The sequence below is a fragment of the Penaeus chinensis genome, chromosome 6 (assembly GCF_019202785.1).
Source record: "Penaeus chinensis breed Huanghai No. 1 chromosome 6, ASM1920278v2, whole genome shotgun sequence".
Lineage (NCBI taxonomy): Eukaryota > Metazoa > Arthropoda > Malacostraca > Decapoda > Penaeidae > Penaeus > Penaeus chinensis.
Window position 1 is genome coordinate 3,212,301 of NC_061824.1, and position 27,565 is coordinate 3,239,865.

The window sequence follows — 27,565 nt, forward strand, 5'->3', positions numbered from 1 at the left end:
AAGATGGCAATGGGCAGGTCATATATGTCGGAGACAGGACAACAGATGGACAAAGAAAGTAACAGACTGGATTATAGATAACATAAAGAGGCCAAGGGCCAGACCTATGACAAGATGGCGCGACGAAATAACGAAATTTGGGGGCCAAGACTGGATGCAAAAAACACAAGACAGACAAAAATGGAAAAGATTGGGAGAGGCCTACGTCCTGCAGTGGATAGACCCAGGCTGATGATGATGATATATATATATATATATATATATATATATATATATATATATATATATATGTGTGTGTGTGTGTGTGTGTGTGTGTGTGTGTGTGTGTGTGTGTGCATCTGTAATGTATGCGTGTGTGTATGTATAAATATGTAAATGGTTATATATAGCAAGTAACTGTATTCCCAACACGAGTCTGGAAATGCTTAATGAGGAGACGTGGGACCTCATTCCCTGTGGCGTGGGTTTCGTTACAAAAATAGACGCCATATTCATATCGTGTTTCTGTTATGCTACTGTCTTCTTAATTGTTATTATAATTATTATTGTTGTTGTTATTATTATTATTATTATTATTATTATTATTATTATTATTATAATTACTATTATTATTATTATTATTATTATTATTATTATTATTATTATTATTATCATGATTATCATTATTATTATTATTATTTAATTTAAAGTAAAATTCCTGGTAAATTCTATTAATGCTTGATAGATGTCGATTGTTCTGTTTGCGCAAGCTCACGAATTTATGAATAAAAATGAATGGACAAATAACTAAGTACACAAATAATTAGTGAATTAATAAGTAAATAAATATATATAAAACTCGGACTGAATGTCTGGCATCAAGCAATGTTTTACTTTAGATTTCAGCTGTAATATATATATACATATATATATATATATATATATATATTTTTTTTTTTTTTTTTTTTTTGTCTCGACCTTTCTTCGATTCATATTTTGAGTCCATAGAAGGGACCAGTTTTTTATGCAGGTTTAAAGAAGTTTTAACACACATCTGTCGATATGCAATATATAAAATTAAAAAGAAAAAAACTTTCTGTTATATATTCCCTATAACTATGGTATGGCAATTAAATAAAACAAAAAAATATATATATATATTCCAGGAACATGTATCAGAAATTCACTTTGACTAAATGGGGCAAATAAATAAGATTGCGTGAATGAGATGTATGATACGGTAAATAAAAAAATATATTTAGATATACATATTAAGTTGTACTTACATATTCCGCGAATCACAGGCCGATGGCGAGGAAAATATGTACAGTACTGAAGAAAGTAAGACATATATATCAATAAGATCAATGTTGTAAATAATAAGATCTATAACACAATAAATATATAGATACTGAATACATAACTATTTATGTATTTTATAGATAATAAGGAATATAAGACAGCAAGGTAGAAAATACGATAAAATGAAAAAGAACACCTTCCTCGCCTTTTGAATTCCGCGCCGCGCGATCTCCATTTTGAGAAATGCAATGTGATAAAACCTTTATTCGTTTTGTAACACACCATGCTCTTTCTCCCCACTATTTTCCCCTCGAACAAAGAATACACTCTAATACCATTTATTCGAATCACAAAAGAGATATAACAGACCAGGAGACAGAACCTCCGCATTCACTTTAAAAATATATAAATATATATATTCCCCCCCCGACTGAGGTTTTGAGAAATCCTTGTTTGTGTTGTGGCTGGAAAGTTTTTTTTTGTGTTGGGATGAAAAGGTGGAAGTGAGGAGGGGTCGTGCGTGTGCGAGCAAGAGACAGAGACAGACAGAGAGAGAGAGATATCCTACGCCGAGGTTCCTTCTGGGGGGAGAAAGATCCTGGGAGGAGGTTTCCTTGAGGTGGAGAGAGCGAGGGAGGAATCCTGCGACGAGGGTTCCTTTTGGAGAGAGAAAGAGGGAGAGAGAAAGAGAGAGAGAAGGAGAAGGAGGATTTCGCTCCGAGGTTCCTATTCGAGAGAGAGGGAGAGAGTGTTGGGGGATCCTACGTCGGGTGTTCCTTTTGTGCACGAGGCAGGGGTCCTGCTCGAGGTTCCTTTGTCGAGGGAGAGAGAGAGGGAGGTCCTACTCGGAGGTTCCTCGAGGAGAAAGAGAGCGGGGGATCCGAAGTTCCTCGAGAGGGAGAGAGAGAGAAGAGGATCCTACTTCGAGGCTCCTTGTGGGAGTGAGAGGCTGGCAGGAGGAGGAGGAGGAGGTCGTCCTCCAAGATGCCCAAGGTGAAGACAGGAAGGATCCACGGGAGTTACTTTCCCGACTATGAGCTCAGGCGGAGGGAGACGGGCCTGGGCAAGACCCTAGGCTGGGACTCGGGCATCAGGAGGTCCTTGTACTCGTCCATGATCCCCAGCACCTTCTGGGATCCCATCGAGCACGACCCCAAGACAGGATTCACAGGCCATGGCGGCGTCTTCAACCTCGAGTTCTCTCCGGACGGGTGAGTGCGAGACCTGGGTGGTTTGATCTGTGCTTTGCGCATTTGGTTTCGTATATTCCGTTAATTTGGTCTTATTGGTTATAAATGTATTGTTGGGTCCTTTGTGCTTATGTTATTGGTTCTTTATATATCCTCTTCCCTTCGTTTTATGTTTTCAAAGGTATAGTATTGTTCAAATTTGTTCAAGTCTGTTGCTTTAAGAGGATATGTAATTCTCAATATTATTCCCCATCCCCATTTTCTGAATGCTGGCAAAGGCCAACAAACCTCCACCTTGACGACCAATTACTATATAGGTCCACAAACCCTGTTGTGAAGGGATGTATATGGTGAGGTTTGCTGTCCTTTAGCCTGGAGTGTGAAAGGCAAGGAGACCACGGCAAGCATTTTGAGCACTGTGCTTTGATAGGCGATTCTGGGCTTACCTTTGTCTTCTGCAGATTGTTTGTTCAAAGGTAATGGTTTTGCTTTAGCCTGGGTTATGTTTAACATCATTATCCCATTTTTCTTGATCTCTATGCAGTTCTCAATTCAATATTTACTGAATGGTTCTGAAAGAGAGGAAAATAGAACCTTGGGTTATGGCGTGTGAATGTAGCTTGTGTGTAATCATGGTAAAGTATAATAGGTTAATGTTATCGAGAGCAATGCACACAAATAGAGGGAAATTAAGACTGCCATCTTATAGAGCATAAAAAGTAGAGTAGGGAGCAATATAGGTATATTTGCAGTGGCCTCATATTTACCAGGAAATAATGAAAAATACTCTCTGTGTGTCACCGCTCAGAGACTATGTCCACAACACCCTCACACAGCCACTGTTCTTAATATTGCATTTTCTGTAAGATCATACAAAGTGTTAGTAAAGGGGGTATTTGCCCCCCTGTCTATAGAGTAAATAGAAGGTAGGAAAGGTTTGCTTTGGAATTTGCATTTGCATGTTATCCTGGATTTGGGACTTCGTCTCAGGAGGGTGCGTCACTCACAGTAACAAGTACTGTGTGATAAATTATGGGTGACATAAGGGCCTGTGCGTATTATATCCCTTCGTGGAATTTACCTTGTTTTGATTTCTGGTTTTAGTATCTGTGTTAGCAATTAGGGATTAAACATACAAGTCAGATGGAAAGGCATGTGAATATGAGAAAGACTTGTGCCGCAGTTAAGTAGACAGATTAACTAGTAGGAAATGTAAAGTTATATATGGTTATCTTTATTTAGTATTTGTTGGAGGAATTTCTTAGTAAATTTGCACTAATTCTACAAAATTCTTATTAGTACTTGCAAACAAAAAACTACAACTTGAATAAGTTTGGTAAAAAAGACACCCGTTGTGGCTCTCATGTTTTCTTTTAATTATATTAGATATTTTATCTAAATCAACTTGAAACTTAACATCATTTGCAATGGGAGGCCTACAGTCTTAAGTCAAGTGTGATAGTGGCACATTCTTGAGAAACTGCTCTAGCCTTTGAATTTACGCTTCAGCTAAGATCAACAAACCTCCACCAAGTATATGTGGTAAGATAAGAGTGTTAGACTTATTTCTAATTTAAAAGAAAATCACCTGAAATGTCTGCAAGCTTTATCTTGTCAGGCAGGATATGTAGAGTGGAGGTTTGCTGTGTTTTACCTGAATGCCCACAGGTGCATCAGATGCATGGGTAGCTTCTAATATTAAGTATACATTTTTTGAAGTAACAATGTTCATTTACAGTACACTGTCTTAGGAATGCAATTCTTGTTATTATGATTGAATACTTTTAGATTGTATTCATGCAGTAACCTAAAGCATAATCACACTGAACTGGTAATTATCATTGTTTTGTTGCAGCAGTGGAACTGATAGTAACTGATTATAGGTCTGAAATTTTATTTACAAGGCATATACTTAACTCATTGGCCCTAAGTAATTACACTGTCCACTCTACTTTTATTTAGTGAATTTTGGTTAACTTAGTTACTAAGGAGTCAGTTAGTAGGCCTACCAGACCTCACTTGTTGAATTTTGGAGAAGCATATTTAAGTGTTCTAATGCTATTAATGTCATTACAGCTGTTATTATTACCATTAACAATGGGAATATTATAGTATTATCAGTACTAATAGCAATAACATATAAAAAAAGGAAACCTCCAGAAATCAAGGAAATGAGCAAACAGGAAGGATTTGTAAGTGACTCATTAGTGACTAAGCTTTTGTGGACCCTTTTAAGCAAAATTAATAAACTAAAATTACAGTGGCCATATTTTATATGTATATCCCATTCCAGTGTCAGCACATCAAACTTTATCACACAAGATATTAAAATAGGCTAGGTTATGTCATTGATCTGGATGCTTCAGTGTCATCATGTGGCCCAAAATATGGGTATTAGGCTGTGCAGCATGTAGGCTGAGCGAGCACAACCAATTTTGTGCGGTGACAAGAGTCCATGTAATGTTACTTTCTCTTTTTCTGCATAAGCAGAAATTCCTATATTAATAATTTGATTTATTTTATCCAGTTGGTCATAGACTGTTTTTCTTGCACAGGCTCTCTAAGTAGTCCATAACACAGTGCAATAATAATAACATTAAGTAACACTGATATTTGTTTCATTTTAAAAAAATTTCATAACATAAAATTTTCTGTGAAACAACCTGTTCCGCTGGTCATAGGAGGCAGGAATAGGATCCTGAGCATGGAAATAGCATCCTCCCTGGAGCTGGCACTCTTCCAGTCATGGCTCATGGGGGGTACATTGCACACTCGTTTATTGGTGGAAATAATGTAAAAGCCCATTCGTTATAGGATTATATTTATTTTGAATAATTTAAAAGTATGAATATGTGCATGTGATTCCTGAGACCCATCTTGTAATCTGTGCTTCATTGAAAAATGTCTTTCTTGCTTTCTGCTGTGTTGTGGATAAGTCTGTTGGAGAGGTTTCTTATTTAGAGTTTCAGGCAGTAGCTATTCTTGTGTTATGTACAGGACTAGTACTTATAAAATGTATGGGCCTCCTGAAGTAGTCCTATGTTTGTTTGCATGGCAGCGGTAATTCTCAGGCATTCTAATAGGGTTAGATCATTTGCATGTAGAAAGTTCATGTGGATATGCAGAATTAACAGAAAAGAGTTTGAGTGTGGTTGGTCCTTATTAGGCTGGTTAGGGCAGAATGGACTAGATTAAAAGTGGAAGGTATGACGATTGCTTAATTTCCCTAATACTGGGTATGGTTTTCATCATATTATGTATTTTCTTTTGTGCAGTTTCATAGATGAACATAGATGAAAGTGTCTTGTGAATTTGCTGGCCACTACAGACTAGAAACTGATAGTCAGATTCTCATTATCTGTTGAAAATGTTGGATAATAACAATATATCTCATGAGTCATGAGTGTCAAAATTTAAGTACAGTTCATATGTGACGAAAAAGACTGGGTTCCTTAGTCCGAACACTAATCATGATCCAGTTATCATTGAAGACAAGGGTTGCTTAAGCTTTGAACAGCTGATGGTTGAATAGATGTTTCATTATATTCAATAGAGTTAGGTTGACATTTTTCATGTGTTAACAGTATGTATATTAAAGATATTTAGATGTTTATTAAAGTTGTCTAACCTCAAGTGTGTGTCACAATAAGTTAGAAAAAAATTGTTTGTTTACTTTGAAAGAGTTTAAATATGAACTTTTATCACAAAGTCAACAATGTTTTTTGTATGACTGGTAAAGATTATACATTAAACTTTGAAATACATTTACAGTGTAAATTTAAGGATTATTTTTGTAATAAATTTAAAAACATAAATGGATTCAATAGCATTTTTATCAAATTAATAATGCAGTAACATGAGAAACCCAGTGTGCTAATTTCTTTACAGCAAGGAAGTGTCATTGATTTACTTTGATGGCATTAGACACACTGAACTATTTAAGACATATAATTATTTTATGGACATTCTGCTGTTAAGCACCAGCTGTTGAACAGGTTGAAACTGCTGGAGAAAGTTGTTAGTGGAGTCACTTTTTTAAACAATAATATTTAGTATGGATATTTATAGCTACCTTTTATCAGTCAGTCATGTGCTGCATAATGTCTGCTTGGTCAGTATTTAATAGTTTGTGCTGTATTTCCAAGGTATCCTTCATACATTGTGTATCATGTGTCCCTATGAGTATTGAACTGCATCTCTCTCTAATCATCTTGAAGATACTACTGTGGAGTGCATCATGGCATCCAAATGCAGTAAAAACAGCAATTTTTGTCAGTACACTGTTACCACAGTTCTAATTAAGTAGTCCACTACATAAGCATAAGGCATTATACCATCTACAGCAGGCAGCTTGCTGCACCTTGCTATAAGAAGACTACCAAACTCATAATGAAAGTTTGTGTGACAAGTTAAGCAATTATTCATTGGTTAAAAACATTTGCACACTAAAGAGTAGTTCTTATTTATCGATACATTTCATTTAAAATACTTTTATTCTTTTGATTTCTTCTATCTAGTATATTTAGAAAAGTAATATTGATATTACTATTATTGCTGATGTTATTGTTGTTAGTATCATGAGTCATAATAGTAGTTAATATGTATTTGTTATTGTTACTTGTCATTATTATTATTATTATCGTTTTGTATTCGTGCAATAGAATCATCCCATCTGACTTGATATTCCAGAAAAAAGAATGTATATCCTGTTGTGCTGACTATTTATCTAATGAATATATCCCCCTTAAAAGCACATACCCTTGAAACTTGATGATCTTGATGATTCTACCCTTTCGGATAATGAAATCAGTATGATGTTTTTTTTTTTTTGTGTGTGTGTGTGTGTGTGTGTGTGTGTGTGTGTGTGTGTGTGTGTGTGTATGTGTGTGTGTGTGTGTGTGTGTGTGTGTGTGTGTGTGTGTGTGTGTGTATGTGTATGTGTGATTCTAAGTAATCTAAAGCTGATATGCAATAATATTATGTCAGATAAACATATTTTACAAATATGCCAGTTGAATTACTGTACATTTAGTACAAATATTCAGATAAGTACTTAAGAGGAAATAGAACAAGTGAAATTGTGATTGCAGCCTGATAGTTATATGCATTAGGCCTGTAGATGTAAATTGTATTTTTATATTGACATTCAGATTCCTCAAGCTTGGAGCTAAATTGGTGTTGAGTGGAAGGAGGACACTTCTGTATTTTATCTTGATAATATTAAGATGCATTACTTTTTTAGTGTATTTTACTAGATATCAAGAGAAATTACTAATTTTTTAAGGAAAATAGATAAGTGTTGGGTAAATTGTTGTTGTTATCATTATAAGCTATTATCATTATCATTATTATTATTATTATTATTATTATTATTATTATTATTGTTATTGTTATTATTATTATTAATATTATTATTATTGTTATTATTATTGTTATTATTATTTTTATTATTATTATTATTATTATTATTATTTTTATTATTATTACTATTATTATTATTATTAACATTATTATTAGTAGTAGTGTTATCATCATCATTATCCTCATCACCACAATCACTATCACCATTATCATTCTTCTTTTTCGAGATAAGTACACTTTATTGAAGTTCGTAGACTGTCAGAGGAAGGAGCGAAAGAAGAGGAATGGAAGGGGGCTGAAAGAGAAAAGGGAGATGGGGAAGAGACAACAGAGGAGACTTAAATAGGAGTGAAAGAGGCGGGTAAAGGGAAAGGGAGGGGGGAAGAGAAAAGGATCTCCGAGAAAAAAAGGGAGATAGGAGAGGTTAGGATGGGGATGAGTGAGTGAAAGAGGTGGGGGGGGGGGATTTAAGGAGGAAGAAGAGGTAAGAGGAGGTAAGAGGGAGAGGGTAAGATGTAGGGCTTAAAGCATGAGGGGAGGAGTGAAATTAACCCAATGGCGACGGGCATGGCATGTACGTAGATGTCATGCCCACTGTGAGTTTACTTTATTAATTTTTTTTAGACATAGATGGCTACACTTGTACTAAGTCACCAGTGAGCCAGTTATAAGTACTGCCTGCCTGTCTAGCCCACTTACCCTTTTCCTTGATTTACGAGAATAGTTTATGTTATCCTATTTTGCTGTTTCTAATGTTTATAACATAATGATTATAATTTGTATAATGAAAATAACACCATCGATATTCATAGCACTAGTAAAAAATACGTTTTTCCCACCAATTCAAATCACGTAAAGTCACAAGGTCTACTAATTGACTCCTTTGTGGCTAAGCACTAGCAGAGCCATCTATGTGCAGAGACATTTCACAAAAATATAAAAATTGAGCACAGCATTTTCCCCATTTTTTATTCATTTTCCCTGATGGCATGTGTTAAAGGAAGATTTGGGAGGGAGACGGGTTAGCAGAGGGGGAAAAGAGAAAGTTAGAGGGAGAGGGAAAGGGAAAGGGAGAAGGGAGGCAAAAGTGAAAAAGTTAGGAGGAGGAAGATAAGAGAAGGAGAGAGGAATAACTTTTTTTTTTTTTTGTTCCATAGAATTTCCACAGGTCCCTCTAGTTGTTATCATTGTTGTTCTTGTTCTTGTTCTTGTTATTATTATTGTTATTACTATTATTTATTATATTTTTAACAATTTATTAATTATTATTATTGTTGATTCTGATTATTTTATCATTTTATTTAATTGTTATTTTTATTGTTGTTATTCTTATTCTTATTGCTATTTTTGTTGTTTTTATCATCATCATCATCATCATCATCATCATCATTGTATTTATTATTATCATTATGGATATTGTTATTGTTATCATTTTTGTTATAATTACTTTTTTATTATTAATGTTGTTGTTTTTTATAATGATAGGGTTGTTATTATTATCATTATTACTGTTATTATTATTATTATTATTGTTATTATTATTATTATTATTATTATTATTATTATTATTATTATTATTACTGATTTGTTATTGTTATTATTAATATTACTGTTAATTTGATCATGATCATTATTAGTATAATCATTATTATTATTATTATTATTATTATTATTGTTATTATTGTTTTTATTGTTATTGTTTTTGTTATCATCATTATTATCACTGTTATTATCAATATTGTTTTTCTTTCTTGCAGTTGATAATGTTGCTGTGTTATTATTATTGTTATCTTTCTTCTTGTTCTTATTATTATTATTATCGTTATTATTATTATTATTATTATTATTATTATTATTATTATCAATATCATTATTATTGTTGTTATTTTTTATTGTTATTTTTATTTTTGTTATTTATGTTATTAATACTATTAGTATCATTGTTATTAACATTATCATTATGATTATCATTATCTCTGTTATTATTTTTTCTTGTTATTTTTATTTTTATTTTAATATTTTCATTTAATTATTATTATTATTATTTTTGTTATTGTTCTTCTTCATATTATTATTATTATTATTATGATTATTATTATTATGATTATTATTAATACTACTACTGTTACTGTTACTACTACTATTATTGTTATCATCATCTTTATATATAGTTGATATTGTTTTAGTTATTATTGTTATTGTCATTATTATTATTGTTGTTGTTATTATTATTATTATTATTATTAGTAGTAGTAGTAGTAGTAGTAGTAGTATCAAAATCATTTTCATAATCATTGTCTTTATCATTATTGTTATCATTATGATTTTCAATATTGTGATAATCGTAATCATTATTATTATCGTTATCAGTATGATTATCAGTATCGTTATTGTTATTATTATTATTTTTATTTTTATTGTTGTTTTTGGCATTTTTTTTTTTTTTTTCCTATTACCTGTTCATAATAGTATTGTTATTAGCATTATTGTCACTTTTATTTATTTATCACATTACTGTTGTTGTTGTTATTATTAGTTATATTAATGATTATTATTATACTCCTTATTGTTGTTGTTATTATTTTTATCATTGCTTTTATTATTATTATTATTATTATTATTATTATTATTATTATTATTATTATTATTATTATTATTATTAACCCATTCGCCCCATGTGGCAAGAAAACATGCCATGCCCACTGTAATACATGTTTATTTATTGTATTTACACATAGATGGCTCTACAAGTTCTTAATCACCAAATAGCCAGTTATTAGAAACTACCTATCTCGCCTGTTTACCCTTTTCCTTCACTTTAGGAAAGGGTCTTTTGCATCATTTCATTGTCTAAAATATTTTAATGACAATTTCATAATCATAATATCAATAACAATAATAACAGTATCAATAGCAATGGTATTAGTAAGAAAAACACATTTTCACGCCAATTCAAGGAATGGGGAAAATCAGGATCTGTAACAAGGGTTCACTGATAGACTCCTTGCCGGCTGAGCACATGTGGAGTCATCTGTATGTAACAGAATTCACCAAAAACTATAGGGGACAGATCATAAATCCGGGGTGAATGGGTTAATATTATCATTATTTTTTTATTATATTATTATTATTATTATTATTATTATTATTATTATTATTATTATAGTTATTATTATAATTATTTATTATCATCATTATCATTATTATTATTATCATCATTGTTTTGTTATTATTATTATTGTTGCTGTTGTTATAGTTATTATCATTATTATTATTATCATTATTATTATTATTATTATTATTTTTATTATTATTTATTATTTTGATTTCATTTTTTGTATTGTTTGTAGCAGTAGTAGTACTATTATATCATTATCATCATCATACATTATTGTTGTCATTATTATTATTATTATTATTATTATTATTATTATAACAATGATGATGATTATTATTACTGTAATCATAATTATTGATATTATTGCTATTACTATTACTATTAGTATTAGTATTATTATTATTATTATTATTATTATTATTATTATTATTATTATTATTATTATTAATAATAATAATATTATTATCATTATCATTATTATTATTATTATTATTATTATTATTATTATTATTATTATTATTGGTATTATTATTATTTTATTATTATTATTATTATGATTATTTTTATTATTATTATTATTATTATTATTATTATTATTATTATTATTATTGGTATTATTACTATTATTATTAATAATATTATTGTTATTATTATTATTATATTATTATTGTTATTGTTGTTATTTTTATTATTACTTATCTACTGATGCCAGTGTTGTGATATTGTTGTTCTTGCTATTATATTATTATTATTATCATTATTAGTGTAGATTAGCTATAATCATTATTATTTTTTTCTTTTAACATCATCATCATATTGTGTTTATTATTAATGTTACTGTTATTAGTTGTAGCAGTAGTAGTAATAGTAGTATATTTTTTATTCTTTTTTGTCTCCTATATTTAATGTGTGTGGATTTGTGCTTGTCCTCATAGGTTATAAATTCTTATTATGCTGTAATAGCTTGAAGATTGGATATCTTTATGTGTTTGTATTTATGGACACTTTATTTCACAGGACCTATCTGGTGGCAGCATGTGAACAGCGAGCCATCATGGTGTTTGATCCACTGTCCAGACGACAGATCCATTATATACCCTTAGCTCACGAGAATTGTGTCAATGGTATCAAGTAAGTGGCCTTTAAGTAGAAGGGATTTTTACTTTGTTTGATTGTAGAGGCTAATATGTTGCTGTGACAGTACATGTTGTAGAGTTGTTGATATGTATGTTATATTTTGGGTCTGAGTTGACATGTTAGTGTTATTAATTAATGTGGATTTTGATTTAAACTGCAGTTGATTTTTTAAATTGTGGCATTGTCTTGTTTTCCGAGGTGGATATCCTTTATTTTGGGTTAATTTGTAGCGTAAAAGAATCATTTTATATCATTCAGTTTTTAGCTTGTCCTTAATTATAGACTTATATTAATGAATGTGTAGTTATTAGCGAATATTGATTACAGATATTTACTGAATTGAATTTAATGAATTAAAAGGATTTTGGCAGCACCATTAATTTTATTCATTTACTTTTTACAAATGTAGTATAGTTACAGGTTAAAAAAAAATCTTTCTTATGTCCTGCAATGATGATTGCTGATCATTACTCATTTTGACAGGTTCCTTGACTCTCGCGTGTTTGCATCGTGTAGCGACGATCACACAGTAGCCCTTTGGGATGTGCGAAACCTTAAGAGGCGCATCCGACTACTCCAGGGACACAGCAATTGGGTGAAAAACATAGAATATTCTGCTGGTGATGGCATTTTGGTCACATCTGGTTTTGATGGCAAGATACTAGGCTGGGATATTAATGGGTAAGTCTTTTGTAAAGTGATTGAATGGTTCATGCAATGGTTGATTTCTGTGTTATTATTTTTTTGTCAGTTATGTGCCGGTTGGGATATTCTGTTTAATGGTAATAAAATTCCCTGGTATTACTTTTACCAAACACAATTTGTTATGTTTCCCAGTTTGTCTTATCAGTATTAGCAATGTTATTGTTTTGTATTTGGGTGAATAATGAACCATTACAGATAGCAAGTTAAAAGTTATTTCCTGTTGGCTTAGGCTACCTGCAGAAGGAGAATGAAATGAAAGTTTTAATAGCTTTTTGAATATTATCACAAGGCATTTTTATTATATTATTATTCATGAGAAGCAGAACGAAAACTCTCAGTTCCTTAATGCTTTGGATGCGGATGGCAGGATATCTTGCAATGGTTGTGGATGGCCCTGCATAATAATGTACCGTGTGCCGTCAGCTTGTTTCTCCATTAGTAAAGGCATCGTTTGTTTGGTGTCGCTTAGATACAGGCGCCAAAAGTGAAGGGAAGCACAAGTTGCCCAATGTTGTGTTTGTAATACTAAATGAGCCATGAATATTGGGAAAACTGCAGAAGTGTATAACAACCTGACATTACTGGCTACTAGCCAATTTTTAGTACCAAAGTTGTTTGGTTTATAGCATTACAGAAGAATATGCAAAGTAATTTAAGACTGAAATCTGCAGGGTGATAAGTAATTTTTTAACCTTAAAAAAAAAAAAAAGGGTAGTCTTTTTTCACTTGAAATTGATAAGATTTAAAATGGAAGGAGGGAATTGTGGTAGTTACAAATAACTTTTATCAAGTGGAAAGAATTTGATGGAAAATTTCTATCTTTAGATTTAATGAGCTAAACTTTGCAACAAGTTCATATCATTGTTGGAAGTTATAACCATATTTCTCCAAATAGAAATTTAAAAGATAAAGAATAAAAAAGTATGAATGCTGTGAGCAGTCTTTAAGCAAAGAAATTTTAAAATAGTAGCTTATATGTTTTTAAGAACCCAACATCCCTTATAATTAGATTTTCTTCAATTACTTATCCTGATTGCCCTCCCCCCACAACCTTTCCCAATTTTTAGAATGTGTGCTCAAAGATTATTCTCATAAGAGAAAACCTTAAACTTTTAATGAATTTGGGAGCTTTAAAAAGACGTTACAATAAAAAGATTCTTCTTTACAGGTACACAGAGGATGGCCTGCTGTCCACCGAGTTGTTCAGCATGCAAGGACTCATGAGAATGCGTCTAAGTCCCGATTGCAGCAAGTTGGTCATGTGCACCACTGGCGGCTACATGGTACTCGTGCACAACCTCAGTCTGGAGCACCTATCAGAAGATCTTAGGAACTTTAAGGTTCGTTCTAGCGAGGGGTTTCTGTGGATTGAAAGGTGTTTTTGGATCTTCCGTTTATGGTGTGGTTGTTCTCGTTTTTGTTTTGTTTTGTTTTGCTTTATTTTTTTTTAGTAGGATCTGTTTATGGTAAGAAAGTATAAAAGGAAGAATTAGCCCATTGCTGTCAGGGATGATTTGTGTTTACACAAAGATAGCTCTGCAAGTACTTAGTCACTAAGCAACCAGTTACAAGTACTACATGTCTCACTGGTATACCCTTTTCTTTGATTTTTGGAATAATTATTTTTTAAAATTATATTCCAATTTGTATTTTATATAAAATTGTAATCATACTCTGAGCATGTGGACCAAAATCTTGGCAATAGGCTTACTTGAGTGGCAGCTCTCTCAGATGTGTAGCTTGTAGCCCTAGCATACTCATGCAGTATCAAGACTCTTTGCCTCCCCATTCCAGTGATATTATTTTTTTTCTGCATAAGCATTTTTTTGCTTGTTTGCCATATTCCAATGTCTATATTTGTCATTTGCTCTGCTTTGTCAAGATGATAATAGACTGTTTCATTGAACAGACACGGTATTATTTTTCTAGGTAGTCTACCACTCTTTACAATAACAGTAACAATATTATTTGTGCTATTTACAAATATTTTTGTATCATTCAATTCTCTGTAATAAACCCTGCACTAGTGGTCCCAGCGAGTAGGCATAGGATCCTGAGAATCGAACTATTTTCCTCCCAGGAGCTGGTGCTCCTCCTAGCATGGCTGACAGATACTACATTCCAGCCTTGTTTACTGGTGGAAATAATGTAAGAGCCCATTCCTAAATGCCTACTGAGTCTAATCCTCCTCCTAGACATTTGTACTCATGATGAGTCATTCCTGTTGCCCTCGCCTTCACCCAAAATTTTTCATGACTGTACATTCCTATTACCTGGTCCTCTGCCAGATATTTTTCGTAATGTGGCAGTTACATCACCCAGATTCAGGGGGTTGATAACATTAGAAAAAAACATGTTTCCAGAACACTCCAAGGCAAGGGGAAATAGGTGACATTAACCCATTCGCCCTGGAATTTTTCGCTTGTCGCTGAACCTCGCTCTCGGGAATAGTTGCCAGCCATGTGGGCCCCCGCTACGGGATTTTTTCTGGCGTGGTGCGGCTGCGCAAAGACCATCATATCAATTTTGCAGGAATCTGGCCATAGATTTTGTAGGAAAGTTGGGTTTTATATAAGGATAATGTGTAGAAACTGCACTTTTCTCATGGTGTTTCTAGGCATCCTTTCGCCTTTGTATTGAGGAGAGATACTGATTCACTTCCAAGTTGTCTATATTAACAGATGACATCAACACTTTGATGCTAAAAGTTAGTGTCGGTTTTGAGCGAGAGGTCAAACTATGGTCTTCGCCTTTTTTTTTTTTTTTTTTTCAAACTTTCAAATGAAGTAAAATATGAAGCACAGCAGCAAGCCAGATATCCTTTTGATACTCAGAAGTAGTGCATTGTCCATATGAGAGATCAAACCATGCTTTTTTTTAATTTCATACAACAGAAAAGGAAGAAAAGCAGAAGTGAATGTACCCATCACCATTTGTATTATTTTTATGATTACACGTCATAATTACATACCTTATAATTACTGACATCACATAATTATCATCAGCAAAACCATTAGCAGAGCCATCTATTGGGTAAAAAAAAATAATAAACAGTCAGTCTGTAGTCAGTCATCATGGCAAAAACATGTGCCAAACGTTATGGGGCCCGTAGAAGCCATGGCAAGATTAGATGCCATGCGTGTTGGGGTCCATTATGAGCATGGCAAGAATAGATGCCACATGGGGCAAATGGGTTAATGTAGAATTACTTATTGACTCCTTGGTGGTTGAGCACTTGTGGAGTCCTCAACCAATTTTTGTAAAGGCAGTTCACAAAACTAAATTTCAGTGAACATTACATGTTCCTGGAGGCAATGAGCGAGAGGAAAGGAGAATTTAAATCTGCAGTGTTATAGTGAAGAAAGAAAAAGGAGTCTGAACTCTTTCATAATCACACACACTTCCTATGTTTGTTCACAGCCCAACATGTACCGATTGATGCAGTTGTCGAACACTCCGTTACCCCACGCCACCATGTTCACAAACCTGTTCTACAGACAGCGGAACAGAGTGGAGTTCATCTCAGACTTCCCTCCCTCTAATGAGGCTGAGGTCATCCACTCTCTGCAAGTTCATCCACAGGGTTGGTGTGTGTTGTCCAGAAATACTTCCATGGAAGATTCATCAGAGGTAAGCTGTTAAAATTGTATATTTGCTTTCGTTTAGTGTAATTATGTGTGTAATTCATGTTTCTTATTTTTATGGTTTTCATCCTTTTGGTTCCACATTCCGCTCTCTCTCTCTCTCTCTCTCTCTCTCTCTCTCTCTCTCTCTCTCTCTCTCTCTCTCTCTCTCTCTCTCTCTCTCTCTCTCTCTCTCTCTCTCCCCCCCTCCCTCTCTCTCCCCCTCCCTCTCTCTCCCCTCCCTCTCTCTCCCCCTCCCTCTCTCTCCCCCTCCCTCTCTCTCCCCCTCCCTCTCTCTCCCCCTCCCTCTCTCTCCCCCTCCCTCTCTCTCCCCCTCCCTCTCTTCTCCCCCTCCCTCTCTCTCCCCCTCCCTCTCTCTCCCCCTCCCTCTCTCTCCCCCTCCCTCTCTCTCCCTCTCTCTCTCTCTCTCTCTCTCCTCTCTCTCTCTCTCTCTCTCTCTCTCTCTCTCTCTCTCTCTCTCTCTCTCTCTCTCTCTCTCTCTCTCCTCCCTCTCTCTCTCCTCTCTCTCTCTCTCTCTCTCTCTCTCTCTCTCCCTCTCCCTCTCTCTCTCCAAAATCGCGAATCTCTCTCTCTCTCTCTCTCTCTCTCTCTCTCTCTCTCTCTCTCTCTCTCTCTCTCTCTCTCTCTCTCTCTCTCTCTCTCTCTCCTCTCTCCCTCTCCTCTCTCTCTCTCTCTCCTCTCTCTCTCTCTCTCTCTCCTCTCTCTCTCTCTCCTCACCTCTCTCTCCTCCTCTCTCACTCTCTCTCTCACCTCTCTCTCCTCCTCCTCTCTCCTCTCACTCTCTCCCCACTCCTCTCTCTCTCTCCTCTCTCCCTCCTCTCTCTCACTCTTCTCTCTCTCTCTCCCTCCTCTCTCTCCCCTCTCTCCTCCTCTCTCTCTCTCCTCTCTCTCTCCTCTCTCTCTCCCTCTCTCTCTCCTCTCTCTCTCTCCCTCTACTCTCTCCCTCTCTCTCCTCCCTCCTCTCCCTCTCTCCCTCTCCTCCCTCTCTCTCTCTCTCCTTCCTCTCCTCCTCTCTCTCCTCTCTCTCCTCTTTCTCCTCTCCTCCCTCTCTCTCTCCTCCCTCTCTCTCTCCTCCTCTCTCTTCCTCCTCCTCTCTCTCTCTCTCTCCCTCTCTCTCCTCTCTCTCTCTCTCTCTCCTTCTCTCTCTCTCTCTATCTCCCTTCCTCTCTCCTCTCTCCCTCTCTCTCTCTCCCTTCTCCTCACGTCCCTCCTCCCTCCCTCACTCTCTCTCTCCCTCTTCTCTCTCTCTCTCTCTCTCTCTCCTCTCTTTCCTCTCTCTCTCCTCCTCTCTCCCTCTCTCTCACTTCTCTCTCTCATCTCTCTCCTCCTTCTCTCCTCCTCTCTCCATCTCTCCTTCCCTCTCTCTCTCTCTCTCCTACTCCCTCTCTCTCTCTCTCCTCTCTTCCTCTTCTCTCTCCCTCTCTCTCCCTCTCACCTCTCCTCTCTCCTCCTCTCTCCTCTCCTCTCTCCTCTCTTTCTCCTCTCTTCTCCCTCCTCTCTCTCCTCTCCCTCCTTCTCTCTCCCCCTCTCTTTCTCCTCTCTCTCCCTCTCTCTCTCTCCCTCCCTCCTCTTCCTTCCCTCTCTCTTCTCCTCTCTCTCTCTCCTTCTCCTCTCTCTCTCTCCTCTCCCCTCTCTCTCTCTCCTCTCTCGTCTCCTCTCCTCTCTCCTCTCCCTCTCTCTCTCCTCTCCTCTCTCTCCTCTCTCCCCTCTCCTCTCTCTCCTCTCTCTCTCCTCTCTCTCTCCTCTCTCCTCCCTCTCTCTCTCCTCTCCCTCTCTCTCTCTCTCCCTCTCCCTCTCTCTCTCTCCCTCCTCTCCCACTCTCTCTCTCCCTCTCCATCTCTTCCCTCTCTCTTTCTCTCTCTCTCTCCTCCTCCTCTCTCTCTCCTCCCTCTCCCCTCCTCTCTCCTCCTCTCCTCTCTCTCCTCTCTCCCTCTCCCTCCTCTCCTCTCCCTCTGCCCTCCTCATCTCTCCCTCTCTCTCTCCTCCCTCTCTCCATCTCCTCCCTCTCTCTCTCTCCTCTCTCCCTCTCTCTCCCCCTCCTCTCTCCTTCTCTCCTCCCTCTCCTCTCCCTCTCCCTCCTCCTCTCCTCTCCCCTCTCTCACTCTTCCCTCTCCTCTCTCCTCTCTCTCCTTTCCCTCTCTCTCCTCTCTCTTCTCCCTCCTTCTCTCCGCCTCTCTCTCTCCATCCTCACTCATCTCTCTCATTCCTCTCTCTCTCCCTCTCTCTCCCCCTTCTCTCTCCCCTCCCTCACTCTCATCCTCCCTCTCTCCCCTCTCTTCTCTCTCCTCTCCTCCCGTCTCCTTCCTCTCTCTCCCTCCTCCTCTCTCCTCTCTCTCATCTCCCCTCTCTCTTCTCTCCCTCCTCTCTCCTTCTCTTAGCTCTCCTCTCTCTCTCTCCTCTCTCCCCCCTCACTCTCTCCTTTCTCATCTCTCTCCTCTCCTCTCCCCCTCCATCCGTCTCTCTTCTCTCTCCTCACTTCTCCCCTCTCTCCTTTCCCTCCTCCTCTCATCTCTCTCTCTCCTCCTCTCCTCTCTCTCCTCTCCTCTCTCTCTCCTCTCTCTCCCCTCTCCCTCTCTCCCCCCTCCCTCCTCCCTCCCTCTCTCTCTTCTCTCCCTCCATCTCCTCTCCTCTCTCTCCCCATCCCCTCTCCTCTCCTCCGCTCCTCTCTCATCCTCTCCTCACTCTCTCTCGTCTCCCTCGCCCTCTCCTCTCTCACCCTCTCTCCTCCCTCCCTCTCTCCTCTCGTCTCACTCCTCTCACACTACTCCTCTCCTCCCCTCTCCCTCTCTCACTCTCTCTCCTCTCTCATCCCTCCATCTCTCTCTATATCTCTCTCCCCTCTCTCGTCTCTCCTCTCTCCCCTCTCTCCTCATCTCTCTCCTGCTCTCATCCCCCCGCTCTCCTCTTCCCTTCCCCTTTCCATCCTCTCTCCCTCCCCTCTCCTCCTCCTCCCCCTCCCCACCTCTCCCTCTCTCTCTCTCCTGGGTCTTCCCTCCCCTCTCCCCTCTCCTCTCCCTTCCTCCCCTCCCCTCTCCGTCTCCTTCCCCTCTCCTCCCTCCATCTCTCCCCTCCTCCTCCCTCCCTCTCCTCTTCTCATCTCTCCTCTCCCCTTCCCTCCTTTTCCTGTCACTCCTCCCCTCCGCTCTCCTCTCATTCCATCCTTTTTCCTCTCCTCTCTCTCTCCCGTCCTCCTCCTCTCTCACTCCTCTCCTCCTCTCTCTCTCTCATCCTCTCCCTCCTCTCTCTCTCCCTCTCCTCCATCCCTCTCCTTCTCTCTCCCACCTTCTCTCCCTCTCTCTCTCTCCTCTCTCACTCTCCCTCTCTCCCTCTCTCTCTCTCTCCTCTCCCTCTCCCTCTATCTCCTCTCTCTTCTCTCTCTCTCTCATCCCTCCTCCCTCTTCCTTCCCCTCTCCTCTCTCCTCCCTCCCCCTCTCTCTTCTTTCCCCTTCCCTTCCTCCTCTCCTCCCCTTCCTCTCCTCTTCCTCCCTCCTCTCTTCTCTCCCCTCCCTCTCCCCCTCTCTTCTCTCCCCTTTCCTCCCTCCCCCCCCCCCTCCCTCCCTCCCTCTCTTCCCTCTCTCTCTCCTTCTCTCTTCTCTTCTTTCTCCCCCCCCTTTTCTTCCTCCTTTCTCTCCCTCCTTCTCTCTCCTTTTCCCTCTCCTCTCCTCTCCTCTCTTTTTTTTCTCTCTCTCTCTTCTTTCTCTCTCTTCTTTCTCCTCTCCTCCTCCTTCTCCCCCTCTCTCTTCTACACACACAAACACAAACACACTAAACACCCAAGCAATCATATAAAATAACAAAACTTTCTTAAGCTCTCCAATCATGTGTATGGGTAACTGAAGTAAATCCTTGTCTCATTGGTAGGTAAGGGGAATAGAAGGGGGATATGATGGTACAAAGGTGCATAAATGTAAAGTTTTAATTTTGGTAGATGTCTTATTTGGAATTACAGATTGGTGACAGATTGGTGGGTGTAGCTGCAAATTTTGTAGGCCAGTATATGGAGTGTAAAAAATAGAGCCAGAACAGAATATAGAATCACTCTGCAGCAACTAAAATAAGATAGGCCAATGTAGGCATCACAGTATGATCCACTGGCTCTTCATGATGCTGAAACTGGTATCACCGTATAAAATGAGTTAAAGCCAATCGTGCATGCCTTGTGTCATAATGCACAATAACTTTACCATCAAACTTTTTTTTTTTTTTTTTCAGTGGAGCTGTGTTCATGACATCCAGGACCTAGGAGTGACAGCTTGCAAGGATGAGGATGAGGATCAAGACCACCATGGAGACATAGAACCCTATGATGACATTCCCTCAACAAGTGAGACAGAGGCACAGAATTCTTCAACATTTCAGAATAGACCCAGCAGTGTAAACAGTAGTAATAACAATAGTAACAGCAGTACGAACAGTGGAAGTGAAAGTGGCAATGTAAATGGAAACTTACACTTATCATTGACGTTCAGCCCAAGGGTGGAAATCATGCTGCGGCACAGCCCAAGGGATGAGAGTGATGATGGTGGTGGTGATGGAGGTGGAGGTGGTGGGGGAGAATTGGCAGGTGGAGCTGGTCCTGCCAGGAGTGGCAGCAGTGGTAGTAACGTCAATGCCTTTGCTACAGCCTCTGGTGGGAGTGGAGTGAGAGTTGTAGATGGTGCAGGAATAGCAGTTGGTGGTAGTGCAGGAGGAGGAGGTGGAGGAGGGGGAGGCATAGACATCCAGCTACGATTTACATCAATGGATGTCTTTGAAGCCTTAGAACACATAAGGGAGCGCCGTGAGGAACAACGGATACGGCAAGGAAGGCAGAGAGCAGCTCGGACTGATTCAGAGGCCTCCTCGAGTAGTGGAAACAATGAAAACTCCTCTGGTTTCCCCCAGTCCTCTTCCTCTCAGTCACCATCACCAGCCTTACAACACCTTGGCCGAAATAGGACCTTTAGTGTGCACAGAGGTAGAGATTTTGACAATGCCAGAGAAAATTTGGGCTCAGGGAGGACTGCAGCCAATATTATCGACTCTCGTAATGCATTTTATATCAGAACTGGTACTGGCAATCATAGGGCTCTGTTGCTTCTTCGACCCTTGGAGAATTATCCACGGTATAATCAGACAGTGGATCCAAACCATAAGATTGCAAAGAATATTTCACGGCTAACTCATTACATAGAGGAACCAAATGTTGGAAGAGGGTTTATCAAGGAGCTGTGCTTCAACTCGGATGGGCGGCTGATATGTTCCCCATATGCTCATGGGGTGCGGCTCATGATGTTTGACCAGAACTGTTCAGAACTTTCCACATGTGTGCAAGATATTCCCCAAACCCTGTATGCTGTATCCACCAACAATTGTCATAAAAACTGTGTTGTTAGTACCAAGTTTTCTCCCACACATTGCCTTCTAGTCTCAGGCTGCCTGAATGGCAAAATTGTGTGGCATCAGCCTGTTCTCTAGTGGAATGAGTAGCTGCAGTGTATTATACATAGTTATATGGGAAATGACTATGTTATATACATGGTGTTTTAGTTTTCTATGCTCTTGAGCAAGCTTAAACTTTGTTGGTCTGCTGACCTTTCCAATAGATTTTCTAAGTGAAATAGAGAATATATTTGTGGAGTGTACTTGTGTGGTATATAGAATGCACAGCAGATTACAAGAGCAATTTATTTATTGAAGGAATGTGTATCTAATGAATAACAAGTTCATATAGTTTGTTATTCTTGCATTTGGCATGTGTCAAAGTGCTTAACTTAAACACAGAATGTATAACAGGTGTTTGTAAGGCATCAGTTCTAATGATATTTCAGTAGATGAATAGAAGTAGAGGTTTTACTGTGTGTACATTGTTTAATTTCTTAGAATGGAATATGGATTTTTTTTTACAGTATATCCAAAGAGCAATAATGCATTTTTTAGTTGTTTCGGAAAAAAAAATAGATTTGTCAGTGCATTCAATTATTATAAGAGAGATAAACACCTCTGTGTCTTGGAAATACAGTCTCCTTTTCATTTCTTCGGACTCATTAGTTGTAAACACAAATGCATAGTTTACTTTGCAAGTTTCTCAGTTTTTGCTTCAGAAATGCGCAGCTCATTTAAGGAGATGGAAGTGTGGAACAAGATTTATTTCCCGCAGGCAGACATTGCAGTCTCTTGTGTTTGCAACTATCATGCTGTGCATCAGTTTTTATCAGGAGACAAAAAAATTATGGTCGTACTTTTTTTAAGGGGAGATCAGCACCTTTTGATTGTAAAAAATGATAGCATTTAAGCAAAGGGTAGATGAAAATGCAGGTAATTGATATGTACAGTTTAAAGATAATTAAGGTACATTCCTTTATATTGGACATTTCAAAAAATGTTAATTGGAATATATGTATATACTAAAATAAAAAAATAAAGACATTGCAACACATTATATTAATAATAGCAAGAGTTTATAAATAAATTTAAATTCCAGTAAGGTATTAATTGATAAGACTTCAAAGCTTTTTTTTCTATATTTCCTCCCTCCTCCATTTTTCTAAATAGAACTATGTATTAATTTTTCTTTCTTTCTTTTATTATCTGATCTGATCATTACTGTTTCAAGTTGTTGGCACTGAAAGTTGGATATTGTGTTGTAAATGTGACTCGATGCAAATGAATGCATCTCATGTCTGGGATAGTAAGTGAACATGCTCCCCTGTTGGAATTCAGGTACTCTTTGGTCCTGTGTTATGTAATGGTTCGTAGTTATTAGCTATTGCTTGAAAATGTTTGTTGAAATTCACTGTCTTGGAGCTTTGTTTCTCCTTTTCCTCTCTTTCCTTTTGTCTCTTTTTTTGTTTTTGTTGTTGCTGTTTTATCCCTGCTTAAAGTTGTTGTTTTTTGAGGGGGGGGTCACCATATCTCTGAAAATCTTCTGCTCTCAAAAATAAGATGGCAGTTATTTTGTGTTCAGAGTATCTGTGAATCTAAAAGCAGGGGACAGAAAGTTGTGTGGAAGAATGCATGGTTTGATTGAAAGAAATATTAATAGATTACGGTTTCTTCTCCTTTGGAAATCATTGTTAGTGTTAATTTTTCTCTTTTTTGTACTATTTAAATGTGAAAATGAATGATTTGATAATGAACTTCTTATAAAAGGTAATCTAAGCATGAGACAGTGAGCAAGAACAGAAATGGTAAGGTAATTAAAGCTGGAGTTATAGTTATAAAGCTTTATGATCACAAAAGTAGCATAGAAAAAAATGGGTTGGTCGGCTGGGATATATAGAAGGAGAGATGATACCTCTTGCTTTGAGCTTCTTATCTCAGTTTTTTTTAAAACCTACAATTCTCTTTTCCATCTTGGGATTCCTGATGTGAGGATGGTAGATTAATGTTCATTTAATACTTCAGCAATTTTATTATTTTCTTGGAAATACGGTACCTAAGCCACTATGTGCCATACATCCCATGGTAAAACCTTGCCTCTTGTTATATGCTGTGTATTACTCAAGTCTTATCAAATATTTAGGGCTTGTTCAAATGGGAAGAGGATTGTGCAAAGGAGGGGAACTCTGGATTGTTTTAACAGGAAGTGTTTACAGTCTTCCTTAGTTGATTAAGCCGTCGGTATCACAGTTTAAAGTCCATGTAAAGGCATGTTTCCGCTATAAGATGTCTACAAGATATTAAATGACAGATGTTTAACCCTTTTCAGATGAGCCATAGGCTGCATGGTTGCCAGTCTTTGCTTTATTGTTTATGTGTGAATATAGTAATTTTTCTGAGTGATTTTTAACTGTAAGTAGTGGCATTAAAATGGTTTATAAGTGGTACTGTATCCTCTTGTGCAGAAGGGAAACAGACTTAGGTGTGGGAGAAACAATGTATCAGCTTAAAATTGTGAAATGTCATGTTAGTGTATATGGAACTATTAGGTATATTTTGAGTATTTATCTTGTGTTTAACCCTTCAATGGTACAATGTGTTTTTATGTACCAGGGTTAGACAGTCAAACCAACTACAAAAATTGTAAACATTGGCATACAATGCTGAGATAACCTGAAGTTTCACACAAAAAAAAATCATTAGCACTGATAATGGAGTTTAATGGCTGACACTTTAGGTTATATCAATATTGTTTTGATCTATCTATCACTCGTTTATGTCATTGTCTGGCATTGTGTATCCATGATTGTCTTTTTAACCAGATTAGTTACTTATCTATGTATATATTTATGGTGTTTTCAAACTTTTTTTTCTGTCTTGCTTCACAATCCCTAATAGAGATGTGCAGATATCAAGCTGTGGGCCAATAGCAATGTTGATGCCAATACCCAATTCTCAACCAAGCCCAATACTCCCTTTCTAAACATGGGCATTTCTAAACATCTAAAATAAGATTATGGCTACTTATAGTGACAGACCTAGAGTTAAATTATTTACTGTGTTAGATAAAGTGTAACAAAAAAAATTATATGTAATAATAAACATTCATATTGTCAAAATTTAAATAGCATCTGAGTTTGTGATCTTTTATCCAGTAGCCTCTTTATTTGTCTGGTATGATTGCTAAGCTGAGAATGGTATCTACATAATTTTTTTTTTTTTTTTTCTACTTTTGTGAATGAAGCATGTCGGAATCTTGTGAACTAATGGTACCAACAGCAAAAACATGGCTTTATTTTGAATGCTCAGTTCAGTACAATAGAATTTGGAGTATTTGGCCCTATATTGACCTTGCTGATAACAATGCTGAAAAGACAAGGCCGATAGTGCCTACACTGATGCCAATACTATCGGCTCATTTCTAATCCCTTATACCTCTGTGTAATATATTACAGACAGCTTTAACTTTCTTTCTCCCTGTAATCTCAAGCTTGTAGAATTATCTATATCATTTTATTTTACATTCTGATTTTTTTTTTTCTTTTTTTTAAGTAACAACCTGATGTGAAATTTTTTACAATTTTACACAGTTGTAATGGACAACATGTTAACTATTTCAAATGTTATCACATAGTTTCTTTATAAAAGCTGAATGATGAATAAAAGAGATAGAAGCATCTTACTCTTGTACATATACTTGTTTATCTGAGGTTTTGACATTTGTATAAAAAAACAAAAACAAAAAATATATGTGATTAAAAATGTTGCCTTTAATAGTTGTCTTTTTTCATGAGACTTTTAGATACATAGTGATAGTATCAAACATATTAGAATATGCTTTGTATTATTTAGTACATCCTATGTTTGCTTGTTCAGGTATATGATTTTTTTTTTTTTTTACATCATTTGTATCAGATTTAAAGTTGTAATCATGTGGTCCAGAAGGGGAAATTAGTCACTTTTTTCATATTCATAGATGCAGGAAGTGTGGCATACATAATACAACATGGTTAAATGAAGATTCTTTGGTAATCATGATAAGTATTACCTTAGAGCAACAACAGAGCAGTTGATTTTTTTTTTTTTTTTTTTTTTTTTTTTTTTTTTATATATATAAAGGCATCCTATTGGCATACCAGATCATTGTTTTATTGGGGAATCACAATTAAGTGTTGTATAGAAACACAAATACAGTATTAAAACAAAATACCAACTAGTCTATACTTATACACAGGTATATATACATTGTCAAGGTGTATGAGTAGATGAATGCACTGATGAATGGGTTATTAAGTCCTCATATATCACTGAAATGTTTAATATATTTCTATTTGCATGGCAAGAATTTTTGTTTATTTTTGTCATTTGAATAAAAATGAGTAGATTTTTTTAGAATTTTGCTATGGATGTTAACTATATTACTATACAAACAGAAAGTGCCAAGACTAATAGTATTTTATAGGAATGGACAGTTTGTAATTTGAATATTAAGAAGCAAACAAAGCGGAACAGGCAGGTATAATTAACCTCACATATTCATAGGTATGCATTCCAATGACCTTAGGGATTGTTCAGGTAAAGTCTACAAGTGTGCAGAAAATGCCTGAAGGAAACTGAACTCTTGTCTGAAGGAAAGCCAGATAATATAATGTCTAGTTCTAGTATTCTTGCTTCCATATCTCCTAGATTGTCATATTATACATAAAGTGCACTGGTCATATTTAATTTTGTTTATGGTAATTTCCTTGTATAGTGTTTGTCATTTAGTAATTTCCTCTTTTGTAATGAAATGAAGGTTATGTGACTAAAGCAGATTTTCTTAGTAATGTGGTTCCATACCTTAAATGCAGGATTAGACGAGACGGATGAGGGAGCAAATTGCCAAGACAAAAAGGATTGAAAAGATTGAGAGATGTGGGGAATATAGAGCAGGATGAAAGAAGTTTAAAGTAATCAAAAAGTGAAATGCTTGATACCTGTTGGAATCTAAAAGTCAAGCCTTTGGAATAAAATCTGGTTTGACAGTGTGTTAGATTACTAGTATCAGTGTTCACATGAAGTTAATATAAAACAAAACATAATATATAATTCATGTAACAATACATGTCTGCATTTGTCACTTTGTCTTAATTAGTAGTCGAATATGTATTTTTATACAAGTGTTCCCTATGTCATAACAATGATTACTCTCGAAAGTTTAATCACTGTATTGGTTCTTGTTACCAAACACTGAATAAAATACTTGGAACATGTCTTAAACTTTACTTAATTCAATGTATATGGTTTGAGTCTTTTCCTTTCCTATATTATTATTATATGCACCAAAGAATTGCCTGTGCCTGATGATTGCATGATTAAGTAAAAAGCTGAATCTCTGACGTAAATATGAATAGTAAAACATGTTCCATTCTTATTTCTGTGGGAAAATGGATCGGCTACTGTGGAGAATTCAAAGACATAATCATGACCTCATTTCAAAGACATTATCATAATAAATTCTCAAGAGGCCATGCACGTGAGAGTGAGATGCCCATGCTACAAAGCTTGTAATTGTACCCCAAGCTGTTGTACTTTGATAAAGGAAACATGTGGGAAGAACAAACACTATATGGTGATGGTGAAACTTTGTCACCATACTTTAAGATTGAAACAGATGGGAAGGAGGCATTGCCGACTTATTGTGTGTTGACACAAACCTATTTTAAATGCAAAAAAAAAAAGTGTTTCATACTTTTAACTTTGTTAATATATATAAAACCTGAAACCAC

The 27,565-nt window shown here is 36.6% G+C and overlaps 1 protein-coding gene across 1 annotated transcript; it reads left to right on the top strand.

Moving 5' to 3' along the window:
- Positions 1-1,572: 1,572 nt before the first annotated feature.
- LOC125026360 (DDB1- and CUL4-associated factor 10-like) lies at positions 1,573-27,049 on the top strand. The gene is made up of 6 exons (XM_047614760.1): positions 1,573-2,492; positions 11,968-12,081; positions 12,571-12,768; positions 13,961-14,132; positions 16,213-16,422; positions 20,649-27,049. Exons 1-6 carry the CDS (start codon positions 2,266-2,268, stop codon positions 21,891-21,893), a joined length of 2,166 nt encoding a protein of 721 aa, XP_047470716.1. The 5' UTR covers positions 1,573-2,265; the 3' UTR covers positions 21,894-27,049.
- Positions 27,050-27,565: the final 516 nt, after the last annotated feature.

Excerpts from the sequence above, each read along its gene's own strand:
- LOC125026360 (XM_047614760.1), top strand. The coding sequence starts at position 2,266 with ATGCCCAAGGTGAAGACAGGAAGGATCCACGGGAGTTACTTTCCCGAC. Across the intron at positions 2,493-11,967 it reads CTCGAGTTCTCTCCGGACGG|GACCTATCTGGTGGCAGCAT; the intron begins GTGAGTGCGAGA and ends TTTATTTCACAG. Across the intron at positions 12,082-12,570 it reads AATTGTGTCAATGGTATCAA|GTTCCTTGACTCTCGCGTGT; the intron begins GTAAGTGGCCTT and ends TCATTTTGACAG.